At 29.7% G+C, this 13876-nt stretch overlaps 2 protein-coding genes and 1 long non-coding RNA gene across 4 annotated transcripts; 2 read left to right on the top strand and 1 right to left on the bottom strand.

The window, feature by feature from the left end:
• The first annotated feature begins 1358 nt into the window (after window positions 1-1358).
• Window positions 1359-2723, top strand: LOC110638887 (uncharacterized). Its single transcript, XR_002491807.2, has 2 exons — window positions 1359-1849; window positions 2499-2723. It is a non-coding gene; the product is annotated as an uncharacterized LOC110638887 (long non-coding RNA).
• Window positions 2724-5256: 2533 nt separating this feature from the next.
• On the top strand, window positions 5257-5730 carry LOC131169263 (uncharacterized). Its single transcript, XM_058128346.1, has one exon. The coding sequence runs from the start codon at window positions 5257-5259 to the stop codon at window positions 5728-5730; it is 474 nt and encodes a 157-aa protein (XP_057984329.1).
• A 2429-nt stretch (window positions 5731-8159) lies between these two features.
• LOC110638886 (auxin-responsive protein IAA26) lies at window positions 8160-11791 on the bottom strand. 2 transcript variants are annotated; one of them, XM_021789604.2, is made up of 6 exons: window positions 11172-11791; window positions 10455-11043; window positions 9503-9780; window positions 8891-9038; window positions 8526-8590; window positions 8160-8426 (listed from the first exon to the last, which is right to left on the bottom strand). In XM_021789604.2, the coding sequence occupies exons 2-6, from the start codon at window positions 10970-10972 to the stop codon at window positions 8392-8394; spliced, it is 1044 nt and encodes a 347-aa protein (XP_021645296.2). In that variant the 5' UTR covers window positions 10973-11043; window positions 11172-11791; the 3' UTR covers window positions 8160-8391. The 2 variants fall into 2 exon arrangements, with proteins under 2 accessions (XP_021645296.2, XP_021645297.2); XM_021789605.2 differs by having other exon boundaries at window positions 10455-11003.
• Window positions 11792-13876: the final 2085 nt, after the last annotated feature.

The following is a 13876-nucleotide window of genomic DNA, read 5'->3' as shown; positions in this document are numbered from 1 at the left end:
ATTTAAACTCTAAACTTTTTAACTTTTATAAATTCTATCCAATTGTTAAAAAAAATATTATTTTACTAACGGATATGTCATATAAGTGCTATATAAAAATATAATTTTAATAATATGTATTTCTTTTCATATTAAGATAATAAGTTCTTATCTTAAAATATATATTATCAATCTCTTCAAGTTTTCTAATCTCATGTTCTAGTTTTATTTGTCAATATTAAAAAACTATTTAAATATATATTTATCAAATATATATTAATATAAGGTACTTATATTTAATTAAATTATTTTTCTTTTCCATATTCACTGTAATTAAATCATATTTATATGATGTTTGTATGGTATCTTTATTAGTGAAATAATATTTTTTTAACAATGGAGTAGAATTAATAAAAATTAAAAAATTTAAAATTTAATTAATAATTTTTATAATATGAAATAAAAAAGTAAAATTGAAAAGTACATTTTCTACCGTAATCCCAAACTCTAATGGAGCATTTACCCCAATTACCTCAAGACTACATTTGTCTTGTCAATGACTCACAAATGAATCATAAACTAATTTAACAATTAAATACTTATCTCTAGACATAAGAACTTAATAAAAATTCAAACTTTTATATTCTCACATACATATATGAGATTGATTTTGGAATATTTCCACTTTGTCACAATTTTCAAGAAAGATTGCAACCATATATTGAACTTTAAAATCCTTTAAAAAAAAAAATTTATAATACGACAAACGAATCCACACAGGGATGAATGGTGATGGATGGTGGACCATTTTGTTTCTTCGTGGTTTCATTGACTTTACGCAATTAAACACCATTATCAAAGTGCTTTCTTTTATTAAAATAAACCACCCCATTTTCAATTTTCTTACTTAATTAACTGCAACAATTTACTCTTCAAATATTTTGGAAATTATTAAACTGAATTACTGCCATTCTTTCCATGTTTATTTTATTTTTTTTAAGATTCTTTTAATGCAAAATACATTAAAAAAATAATTCAATGCTATTTTTGATACTAGTATTTAAAATAAAAGGATTTGAATTTAACTTTAATATAAATTATTAATAAATTATCAATTTTAAATAATATTATTTTACTTATTAAGAATTTTTTAAAATTAATTTGAAATAATACTATTTTATAAATTATTTTAAATTCATACTTAAATAATATTCACTCCACATTTATAAATTTAATATATATTATTAATTATAAAATACATATTTTTACCATTTGCACCATATATATAATTTTCCATCCGAAAGAATTAATGGAAATTCATTTTTTTTATTAATTAAAGTTTGATTTTGATTTGAAAATTTAAAAATTGTATAAAAGTTATTAACTTCTCTCTTTTGGCATTTTCCGAGTTGGGAACAAAGATAATGGTATTATTGTAATTGTAACTTCAACACAAAAACTCTATTTCCATTTTCGAAGAATCCACCATATGCCCTTAACCCTACTCAGCTCCACGTCCTGAAACAAAGAGTAGGGAAGGGCCACTAAAAACAGTGAATATGGGTAACCTGAATATACATAAAGAGACTCAAAACCTCTCAGTTTTCGACATGATCCTCGGGCCATTTCTTTCTTCTTCTTTCCTCTGCCAAACTTGGTGGTGGGGTGGCACCGACACCTCCAAGTTTGGCAGAGCTTACAGTGGCGTGTGATCTCTATCTATTAATATTATCTGAGCTCTCTCTCTCCCTCCCTCTTTCTCTCCACTTTTTGTGGCCCATGCTTAAAGGTATATATATATTTTGGCACACAGGGTGAAGCCAGGCAAAGCAAACAAGAAAATAGATGAAAGAAACAAGTGCTTAATTTTGTAAGTACTAATATAATTCTTGTTTTTTTCTTTTTAGGGATCTTTCTTTTGATGAGTTTTTGTCCAAGAATGATGCTTGATGATGTTATTTTTGAGTTTTTGTAACTGGGTTTAGGTGCTCTTTACAATATCGATCACTAATCAATTCTCTGCATACTTGTCCTCCTTTGAGATTCTCGTTATTATTAGGTTAAAAGTGATTCAGATTTGAATATAAATATATATTAATTAATTAATTAGTGATTGTAATTTCAAGTTACTATTATTTGTTGTTGATTACTTTGATTCTAAATATATTATGACTGATTATTCTCTTCATAAAGTATTAATTGATTGTTCCAAAATAGTCTCTCTCTCTCTGTGCATGGCAGCACTTGTGGATTCATTGTGAATATCACAGGTTTGATAATGGTAATGCTTAATTACAATGTACATATTTGATATTTGTAACATAGCTATGAACAATTTTTTCAGTGTTAGTTTCATTATGATTGCTGAATGCTGATATAATTAATAATCAATTTTATTTCATTTAATTAGCTCAGCAAATTTTGATTATCAAGATACATATTGGGAATTAGCAATTAAATCACCAAAACAATCTTAACCCAGAGATTAATAATGCTTCATGAATCTGTGAAAAAAAAAGGTTCTAGTGCAGCAAACACATGGTTGATAAGCTTGAGTACCAGTACTGCAGATTTTCCATGATGAAGAATATCACAGAAGAAAAATTGCATTCTGTTTGTTGAGATATGTTAACTATGGCAATTTTTTGAAATATAAAAATATATATTGTCTTTGTATTGTGCAAGAATTATAATTAGTTTCTTTGATCTCAATACATAATTCAAGAGCACTAGCTTATACAGGATGTTGGTCTTCATCTTGTCATAATGGCAACTATGACTCCTCCATGCATTACCAATTAATTCTCTCCGCTGGAGCCATAGCCATACTCACTGGTTTCTTTTCAATTATCAAAACCATCTAATTACCCACAGTATTTCTTAAAACAATAACTTTAAGATCCTTTAAAAAATCATTGTTGTTAATTAACTCAATTCAATATGTGAGACCTTTTATTTTTATTGATAGGAAGTGTGTTGCATGTTCTTTCATTTCTATAATATCTTTTTATCTCGCCTGAATATTAACATGTTTATGTTATTTGGTTAACAATTCTCAATAGATGGGATAAATAAAATGATATATGTTGATGGTCAATATTAACCATAATTAGTTTAATTATAACTGAGATTTAATATATGTTGATGGTCATAAGTAACTAGTAAACTAATGGGTATATATTCATATTATAAATGTTAAGCATATTAAATACAAGAAAATTCTCATGCGTCTAACCTTAAAACTCCACATTGCATCCTAAGTCTCATATACATTAACCATACATCATGTTCATAGTCAAAGAGTTACCTTGACCTTCCAATGAACTACCCAAAAAATGCTTCAAGAACCTTTGTATGCTAGTGTAATTGCTTCAAGAACCAAGCCTTTGATGCCCCCAGGAGCTGACCCTCAGTAGTCAGTTGTCACTTCCGTCAGCAATGACGGAGTACAAACCACCTTTTTAATTTCTCTCTGGAGAAGAATCTTCAAGATAAGTTTTTGAATCGTTGATAACCACCACAGCAGTCACTTCCCTCAGCAAATATTGAGTATGTGCTCTTCTTTTATATGCATATGGGATTCATTCATAGTGGAAGACATTAAAAGGAAAATTATGTATGCTTTCTGAGTGTGTTGTGCACCCTCACTTATAGAGTTGTCCTACACTCCTACGTTAAAGGAGCAATCGTATTTTTGTGAATGATCGATAGCATTATTTTTATGAACCGGGTGCACTGCTCGCTAAATGCAGTTTACTTGCACGTCAAAGAACTGCCCATAATGGGCCTAATTCTAGTGAGGTTCAATGATTTTGTTATTTGGGCCTCGATGGGTTTAAGTCTTGAGCTCCTAATGAGTTCTCGATTGCTTCGATGCACTTATAAATTTTTTTTTTTCATATTTTAATAGGTTTGTTTTGAAATAACTTATTTAAAACAAAAGAATCTAATTAAATTTTAACACAATATAATGAAATTATTTCATATTAATTAAAAAAAAACTAATTAAATTGAAATTTTATAAAATTCTAATTTTGAATAAAAAATATACTGTCAAAACTTGAAAAATGATTTCCTCTTTAAAATGTGAGAAAATTTACCTTTGAATTCTTTATTTTTTTAAATAAAAAAAAATTGTTCAAAATTTTTAACTTCACTATACTTCAAAATATGTAATACTTGAAAAATATTTTAATTTCCGAAAGCTAAAAAAATATTTTTTTTATTTAAATAAAAAAATATTATTTTTTTAATATGTTAAAAAGTAAAATATAAATATAAATTTCACTTAATTTTCTGCTCAATAAAAACTTAATATAAGAGGAGTTATTAAAATTTATTGTTATATAAACATTCGAAAAGGGTGAGGTGATAAACTAAAATTTAGTTGGGCCGGACTGATATAACTCTGTCGTCTGTCGAATGTGAAGCCTATTAGTGTATTAGAAACTTGCAGGAGCATCATCTCTAATTCAAAAGCCACATAATTTTAAATTTTCAAATATTAAAAAGTAATAAATATTATTTATAAAAGATTAAGCTCTAATAGGATATAATTAAGGAAATACAACCCAACTACACTGTCCAATGCTGGAAATAACAGTTATTTTAAGGTTACTTTTTTGAAGGCATTCATTATTTTAGTCCAACATATATCTAGCTAAAATTTTGTCCAAGAAAAATATGTTTATTGCAAAGTCTTGAATGCCAGTTTGATTAGGGTGAGCGGTTGGTTAATTGAACTGAATTTTTAATTAATCAAATTATTAATTAATTTTAAAATTATTAATTCATTTTAAAATTATTAATTGAATTGAATTGAAATTGATAAAAATTTAAATTTGGCAAAAATTGAAAATATCCGGTCAGTGTCCGATTATAACTGAATTAATAAAAAAAAATATTTTTTTCTATTATTAATTAATTAATTAATTATTAATAAAAATATATTTAAAATTTTTATTTATAAAAAATAATAAATGTGATTTAAAATTAATAAGAAAATAATTATGAGTTAAATATTATTATAAAATCTTGAAAATAATAATTATAAATAATATATTATTAATAAAATTATAATTAATATATTAATTAATAAAAATTTAATTATTTTAATTATTTTGATTATAAATAAAAAATATCGAATCGATAACGAAAAATTAAAAATTTTTATAATTATTAATCAAAAATTGAATTGATAATTCGGTTTGATTATTTGGTTGTAACCAAATAATGCATGTGACTGAGTTTGATGAACTCCTTACTTCTTCGTAAAACATGACTACAAACACAATGGTAAAAGTTCTACTACTACTTATCCTGCCACTGCCGCTGTCACCGCTTCTTTCAAGGTTGAGAAGCTATCGCAGATTCGAAAGAAACTCCCTGGAGTGGATTCTAAGCCCTACTGCAAAAATCCCACAAGGAACAAGGATCGGGAACAACTTGTTGAGGCTTTGTGCATGGTCTTTAGCGAAGCCAAGGGTGACATTAGCAGGCATACACGTCACGTTCCGGGATGATTGCATTACAGATGGTGAGACAGCTCGACATCAGAGCAAGAGCTTTGAAGAAGCGCATGCATTATCGCAAAAGGACAAGGACAAGGATTGCACCACTGATCAATTCAGATGTGGAAAGTGTGGTGAACGCAAGGCAACTTGCCACCAATTGCAGACAAGGAGTGCTGATGAACATACGATTACTTCTGTTACCTGCAACAAGTGCAACAACCGTTGGAAGTTCTGCTAGAGAATTTCTCCTTAATTCTTGGTGTATATATGGAGTTATAGCTTAGCATTTGGCCCTAGCTTGTTTGTGAAACTTTTCATTACGATTTTAGGTTTTGTAGTATCTGACATTTACATATTAACCGATATATATATATTTGTGAACTTCAGCCTTTTCCCTTTAATTTGGCGTATGCTAATATTAGTAACAGAGAGTTTAGTTCCCTTTAATTTCTGTTAATCGAAAAACTATATTAATTAGATTGATTTATGGCATTGCTCTTTCACATGTACGCTTATCCCAACCATAGTTTCAATGTGAAACTGGGAATTCCATATTCAGCAATGCATTAATAAAATATCATGTTTTAATATACGAAATTGCTTTATGAATACATGAAGTTTTAAGCTCAGTTGGTCAGATTGGAGGGAGGCACGGAGTGCGAGAAGCAGTGTTTCTGTAATCCCAAGGGCCCCTCATGTGCCAGCGCCAGTTTATTGAAATGTAATGTTGATGCAGCTGTGGATACTGGGACTGATCGTGTCGGATTTGGATGGGGGCTGCATGACTCATTAGGATGTTTTGTTTTTTGGCAAAATGACTCGTGTCTGGGGCTGTGGATTCTGGTACTGCTAAGGCTTTTGTCCGTTGGGGAAGCTCTGAGCTGGTTGGAATCAAAAGGGCCGAGACTGACTCATTGTGTTTGGTGCACGCTGTGACTGGCTCTTCAAAGGGATTATTCGTATTTTGGTTCTTTTGATAATGACTGTAAAGCTTTATTCAAGGAGCTCTCTTCTGTTCAGTGTGTTTTGTTAAGAAATCAGACAGCTCATATGCTAGCAAGAACTGCTGTTTAATAGGTTGAATGGGTCTCATGTCCACCATTTTTCCTCCATGATGTACTCAATATATTTGAGTACTGGATTCATCTTGCTTATACTCAGTTTACATATAAGTGGATTCATCAGTTTCATATGTTTATCTCTTAAATTTATTATGAATAATTTCTATACAAGAATTTTTAATATATGAATTCTTTTTTCTTTATTTGAAAAATAAGAATTTTTTGACTTAATCTATTATAAACTCAAGAATCATATAAGATGTATGGTATAATTTACTTATTAAATATATAAATCTCATATATTTATTTCTTGGCTTTACGATTGATTGAATCTAGATAAGAATTTATTTAAAAGTTAAAATTTCTGTCAGAAAACTTAATAAGCCAAAATAAAGTTTTGAGTCAATTAAATTATTTTTGGCCAAATAAGTTCATATATAATAAAAATTATTTTTTAATAATAAATATTTTTCTTATTTTTTAAATAATAAAATATTAAAAATAGTAATATTAATATGAAATGATTTTTTTACTATATTTTTCAATTTCTTTAAATTATATTTTAATTAAAATTAATAAATAATTTTTAATTTTTAATTTTTAAAATTAAGAAAATAATATTTAATAATTAAAAATAATATTTTATCAAGTGTAGACTTACATAGTGTTATTAGGACTCAAAATTTAATTATGGACTTACTTAAAATATAAGAGCTTTTTTAGCTTTGGGTCATCAAATATCGTTTGCTTTTGGAGCCAAATTGGAGATATACTCATTGGGTCATTCTCAAGGATAAGTATTGTTTCAATAATATAGAGATTAATGCAAGAAAAATATTACGTGCTTCAAAGAAACTCTCAGATAAATCAGAAATTATTCAATATTTTTGAAATACATGTTTATTCTCACATATGCATGAATCAATTCTTTATATTTTAATAAATAACTAAAAATATATTAATATAAAATAATATTAATTTTTAATGCATTGAAAATATTTTATATTTTTTTTTATTTGGTCCAAGTTTTATTGAATTTCAGTTTGGCCCAACTCTTTGACAGACAATAATGTGTTCAATAATATCTATCTAAAAATAGAGAAGAGTGAATTTAAATGAATATGAAAGAAACCAAATATGCGAACAGCACAGAAACATTTCCCCTCGTTGCATTTAAAAGACCAGTCTTTGTTTTCGCCTTCAAGTTAGGCAACTCTCACTGAAAACAACCCTTCAAAGCTCCCCAAACATCATCGTGTCCCATTTCAACATCAAGCGTGGCCTTTTCTTTCTATTTAAGGCCCCCAGATACACTGAACATGCTAAAATCTCAGATATAAAGGGAAACAGCTACAGTGCAACCCAAGACCGATGGTGGAAAATCAAAAGGAATCCAGTTCATGGGGTACCCAAGAAAAAGCACATCACCATCTAGGAGTATTAATCGGAAAGGATTTTGGTCTAGCCTTTTGAACAGATGGGGTATAAAATTGTACACTTTCACACCACCCAAAGCCACTAGTGTACTTGTTTGTTCCAATTGAAATGAGTAAGAATAAAGTGTAGGAGCTTTACAGCCCATTATTCTTGCAAATTTTGCAGTGGGTTGACAATCAATATGCCATTGATGATTTTATTCAATTAAAGAGAGCAAGTTCATTAGAGGGTTAAAGGGTAAACATATGAAAGCTAGGCATAGACATATTATATACTGTGAGTTGCATACAAATATTATAGAAAAACAAAATGTCAATTAAAGAACATAATAAAATTCAAGTCTTCTTCTCTCCTTCAAGCTTCAAAAGAGAATCTTCACAGCAAAATTCATTCTTCTCATTTCATTGGTACTTTGCCTTTTGCTTACTGCTTCCAACTGAAAACAACACAAACTTTCTGATTAAGCACGAATTAGGAGTAAGTAATACTTAAGTAAAGAATCTAAGTTTCTTCATTAGATAATTAATCAACTCACGGCTCAGCGCAGAAACTTCAGAGCTCTTCAATACACGAAGCCTCTTCACCGTCGACACAAACATGCTACAATTCAAGAAAGCAGATTATCACATGGTTGAAATAATATTAAATCTTAGAAGAGCACAGGAAAGAAAAATAGTACAGTTTCTTTATGTGAAAAAAGGCAAGCCATTGCATTGAATTGTGGGATTGCATGGATAAACAATAGACACCATTGATGATTTGTTATAAACAAGTGTTTACTAAGAATCTAATACAGTTATCATAGTCACAATAAACGACATAAAAGCATATAATGGTGTTCTGCTAGGAATATAATATGAGTGAATAATAAAAAATTTGCATAGTGATAAAGATGCTTACTGCCATGGGACATCCCCAACAAGCATCCTGTCTCCTTCATTATCCTCATAAACAAGCGTATATTCCCCACTTCCATCCAATACACCCGTAATCACTTTCTCTTCCTCTTGATCGCTCATGATTCCACCAGCAGAGGAATCTCTTTGAGCTAAACATACAACACAAAAGACAAAACAAAATGAGGACTTTGTGAGCACTAAATCAAGTTCAATATAAGCAGAAGTCTACATCTGATACACTAGTAGTAATTTAATCCAATGAATTGAAGCTTAAACCACAGGACTCAGAAGTACTCTAATCAAATAAATTGAAATACCCACATGGCAACTAGACATATATAAAATTCTTTGATATCAATAAATTGAGAATATGTCATGGCTTATGTAGATGACAAATTGACAGTGTATGTTAATTTATTGAATAAATTAAAATGCTAGATGACATAACTATCAAATCAGCAATACATCAATGGCATGGCAATACTATTGCTAAATATAGAAAACCCCATTATTCGTCAGCACCTCAATTATGTGGAGCAACATTAAACAGGTCTCAATAATTAATAATCATTCACCGTATACGTCAAATTGTACGCAAAAGATAAGTGAAAACCTGCTAGGAGGCCTCTGAAGAGTTCATCAACAGCAGTGGACAATTTCTCATAGCTGTCGCAGGCTTTCAGATCTACTTTCCTACCAATGGGAACACCATCCATATTGATCTTCACAAACATCCCTTTTTGGCAAGTTTCAACTGGTTTTTCACTAGCAACTTTCTTGTTTGGGCTTTCATTTTGCGAGTCAATAGCACGTTTTGAAGAGCTGCTGCTTGCAAGATTCTTCCTGCATGAACGAATTGGAGGCCAACCCACAACTGGACCAGGAGCTGTTCTGCTTTTAAGCACGCCATTAAAGAGTAAATCAAACAAGAAAAATACAAAAAGCTAAGTGATACTTGAGATGATTAATGTTAGATATAAAGGATATAAAGGACATAGTCCATAAAACAAAACAAGTAGAAAAAAACAAACCATGTAGTAGACATAGCACGGAAATAGCAGCTACACAAGTCCCACAAGCAGTTCAATGTCTTGAGAATTAGTAAGACAAAAATAGAAATAGTTCATATTTCAAGAAATCAAGAAAATAAAATAAAAAGTACACTTCAATAAACAGGTTGAAGGAGATAATATCTAAATCACTTTGGAAAGCAAACATGGAAAGAAAGGTTTACTAGAAAAGCAAAAAGTTGCAAAGAACAGGAAAGGTAAGGATTTAAGCTGTTGATGGCCAAACTAAGCTAAGAGCTATCAAGAATCAGCAGTCAAAAACGGGTAGTAAATTTTTAAATTGATGTGAAGGAGTGTCCACGAGCACTAAATTAGACATAACAAGTACCACTAAAGCAGAAAACACATTACAAGCAAAAAAACAAGAAACAAACAATATATCATGATGGATCACACATCATAGAGCAAGGTGAAAATGTGAGTGAATATCCTCTGACAAAAGTGTTAGAGAGAGAGAGAGAGAGAGAGAGAGAGAGAAGTAAAAAGCTGGAGCACCTTTTCTGAGAGCAGTTGGGCACAGCTGTTTTTGCAGGAGCTGCAGGTGAAAACGCCTTCTTTTCTGCACTCTGCTGCAAGTCTACTACCACTTTAGTGCAGCAGGGCTGTGAGGATTCCTTTGCCATTACAGGCAGGCTCTGTGGGGTGGTGGTGGTTGTTTTTGATGGAAACTGGAGAAATGAAGGAGTAGTAGCCTTTGCTTGTTGTGATAGTTGTTGTTTGAACCATAACGAACCAGGCTGTAGATTCTCAGGTGAAGGAAACTTGTGGGTTTGTTGGTTTCCATTTGAGAAGTACCCTAGAGAGAGAAGAGACTCATCTCTTTCTCTATTATCTGCGTTTTTGGAGGCGTTCTTGCCAAGAAACCATTCTTCACCAGGTGGACCAAGCCTTAGTTCAAGCTTCTTCTCCTCTGACGATCTGTCATCAGCTCTTTTTACCAGCCATTCTCTTTCTCTTGGAATCAAATCCAGCAACTGAGGACATGCCTCACCATTCTCTGAACAACCCTCCATTCAGCAGCTAAATATCACTTTCTTCTTCGAACTTTAACACCAGAAAGAAGCAAGTGTACAGGAAAATCTCACTGGAGTGTGAAAAGCAAGCAGAAGTTAAAGAGGCTTTTAACGCTAAGTATCAGCAAAACTTGACTTCAAAACCATATCATGAGCAAAGGAAACAAATGAAACCAAAATATAGAAATTAGTTCGACACCTTTTGTTAAGATTTCTTTAACCAGCACTCAAGAACATGAAGACCCGCATCTTCAAATGATTTAAAAAACCAGGTAGGAAATTGCGACAGAACCTTTAGATATTAACAGCCAACACAAGAACCAGCTTTTTAAGATCTCAACCCATAAAATCCTTAAACCCAATACACTCAGAACAAAAAAATAATGATACCAACCCCACCAAAGAGAAAGAAAAACCACAAAAATTGAGTGTTTTAACAACTCAAAGGCCTAAGGCAATGAAAAGAGACATAATAGGGACTTTTGTATTGTTTTCTAGGCACGCTTAGTGGGTTTTATTTGCTTTTAGCATAAGAGGGACAAGAGAGATATGATTTGGGTGTAGAAAAGAAAAGCAGAGAAAATGAAAATAGAGGCAGATAAAAAAAAAAAAAAAAAAACAGAGAGATAATACACAAGAGAGATTCCTTTATCTCTCTCACATTCAAGAACTTAGAAACAGAAAACGGGGAAAGTTAGAGCAAAGCGCACGCAACCCAGAAGAGAGTCTTCTAAAAAAGGTTAGGTTGTTCAGGCGAGGAAGCAAAACGTACTGTTGCTGACCTCCCTCCCCATAAAGAAAGATACTCTCTCTCTCTCTCTCTCCCTTTCAACAACACCACCTAATATGTCTCGTAGCCTTAATTAGCACACTAAGCCGGGGAACATCTCCCTTCACTAGAGCCTATAGAATAGAGGAAAAAAGAAAGTCTAGAGAGAGAGTCTAGTGAGATAGAAAAACAGCAACTTTGTATTTGATTAAGCTTTATTTTGGATTAGAGTCAATTAAACATTTATTAGCATACAAACCCACCAACCAAAAGGAGAAGAGTTTGCCAAAAATCCATTATTCTAGCCATTAAAGCCCACTTGTTAAGTTGATTTAGTTATATCCTTCACTGTCAAAAAGCAGAAAATCAATCCTTTTTCTCTTGCATAATTAATAAGCACACTGTTAATTAATTACTTAACGACGGGGTTGATTAAGTTTTAATTTTGATTAGTGAAAGATTAGAAAGAGAGAAAATTTATGCTCAAATTACGTGTGGTGAGTATAGGAGGATAATTTTTATAGTTGGTCCTGTATTTTATTTTGTATTTTATTTTTTTATTTTAATTTTAATTTATTATTAAAAAAATTTTAAATTTTAATTTTATTTTAAAAGAATTTACAAATTTTTAAATTAAAATTTTTTTTAAAATAAATTATTATGATAACATTTTGTAATAAATTTAAATGATAATTAAAATTGTTAATATTTTTTAAGTGTGAAAAAAAATAATTTTATAATTATTTTAGTTGAAAATTTTAATAGAGAAATTTTTATAAAATAAAATAAAAATTTTAAAAATAAATTTTTTAAATTTTGTGCAATAAAAAACATGCAGATCCCATGATTTTGTCTGCTCTCTCTCTCTCTCTCTCTTCTGTCCGCAGCTACATTATCTCTACAAATGGGACATTGAAGAAACAATATTAAGAGGGTGTTACCATCAAATGATGCATGATACAATGATTTTTGGCCGTTGGATTGTTCAATTTTTCTTAAGATGCTAGTCGACGTATTGCAGAACCTGACACAATTCTCAAGCTTAACTCTGATCCTAATCAGAGTACCAGTAGAAAAGGAGACACTCTTTTGTTGGGTTATCGTCCGTTGGATTATAGATCTGTACGCATCCGTATAGAATGGTATTTGCTAATCGGCTAGTTTCATGAATTCTTTACATATACACAAGTGGCTCACCAACCCAACCTAACTCTCACTGCATGACCATAGTGCCCTTGCGTGTTATGCTTAAATTCTTGATAATATTTCCCTTTAATTCAATTATTTCCTTTTTTTTTTCCTTACAAAAGAAGAAAATAAAGGATAAATTAAAATTTTAAATTTTATTTATTTTATGAAAAATAATTCATATTTAAAAATATATTTTTTATGAAAAATATTTTTTAAAATAATATTTTTTATGAAAAAAAATTATTATTTAATTAAATATTAAATTAATAATATATATTAATATCGTATATGTATAAGTATTTATATTTTAATAAGATTATTAAAATTTTAAAAATAAAGAATAATTTTATTTTTTAAAAAAATAATTATTTTCTTTAAAAATAACTTTGATTAAGATTTTTCATTCACTTTTTTTGGTGCTCTAAATATTAAAAAATATAAAAATATTTTTTATATTTTTTTAAAAAATATTTTCTATAAAATAAATGGAGCCTTAATCTCTTTATGTATATATTTGAATTGTTTTAGGAAAATTTGATAAAATAATTTAAATTGTAAAAATAATGGATAATCAAATATTTACAATAATGTAAAGGAAGAAATAGAATGTCAAATTTAGTATTTTCTCCATTTATATATGTGGGTAAGAGGCATATTTTTCTCACATGTGGCTATGATTTTGGCACATGATCTATTTATAGAATGTGTGATTGAAAATGATGCTTATGAATGTGTCATGACCCATAAAGAAAAATTTTATTGCATTTTACTTTACTAGGGTACAAATTCTCTTTTGTTTCTTTCATAATTCGGTGACAAAAGCTAGTTGTCCAAATGCAAAAAAATAAAAAAAAATTTAATTTAATTATTTTTTATTTTTATAAATTTTATAATTATTGAAATTAAATTATACCTAAAGAAATTTATTTAGAAGTTTTAAATTT

Source organism: Hevea brasiliensis, chromosome 1 (genome assembly GCF_030052815.1).
Source record: "Hevea brasiliensis isolate MT/VB/25A 57/8 chromosome 1, ASM3005281v1, whole genome shotgun sequence".
Lineage (NCBI taxonomy): Eukaryota > Viridiplantae > Streptophyta > Magnoliopsida > Malpighiales > Euphorbiaceae > Hevea > Hevea brasiliensis.
This window is presented reverse-complemented; position numbering and strand designations above follow the sequence as displayed.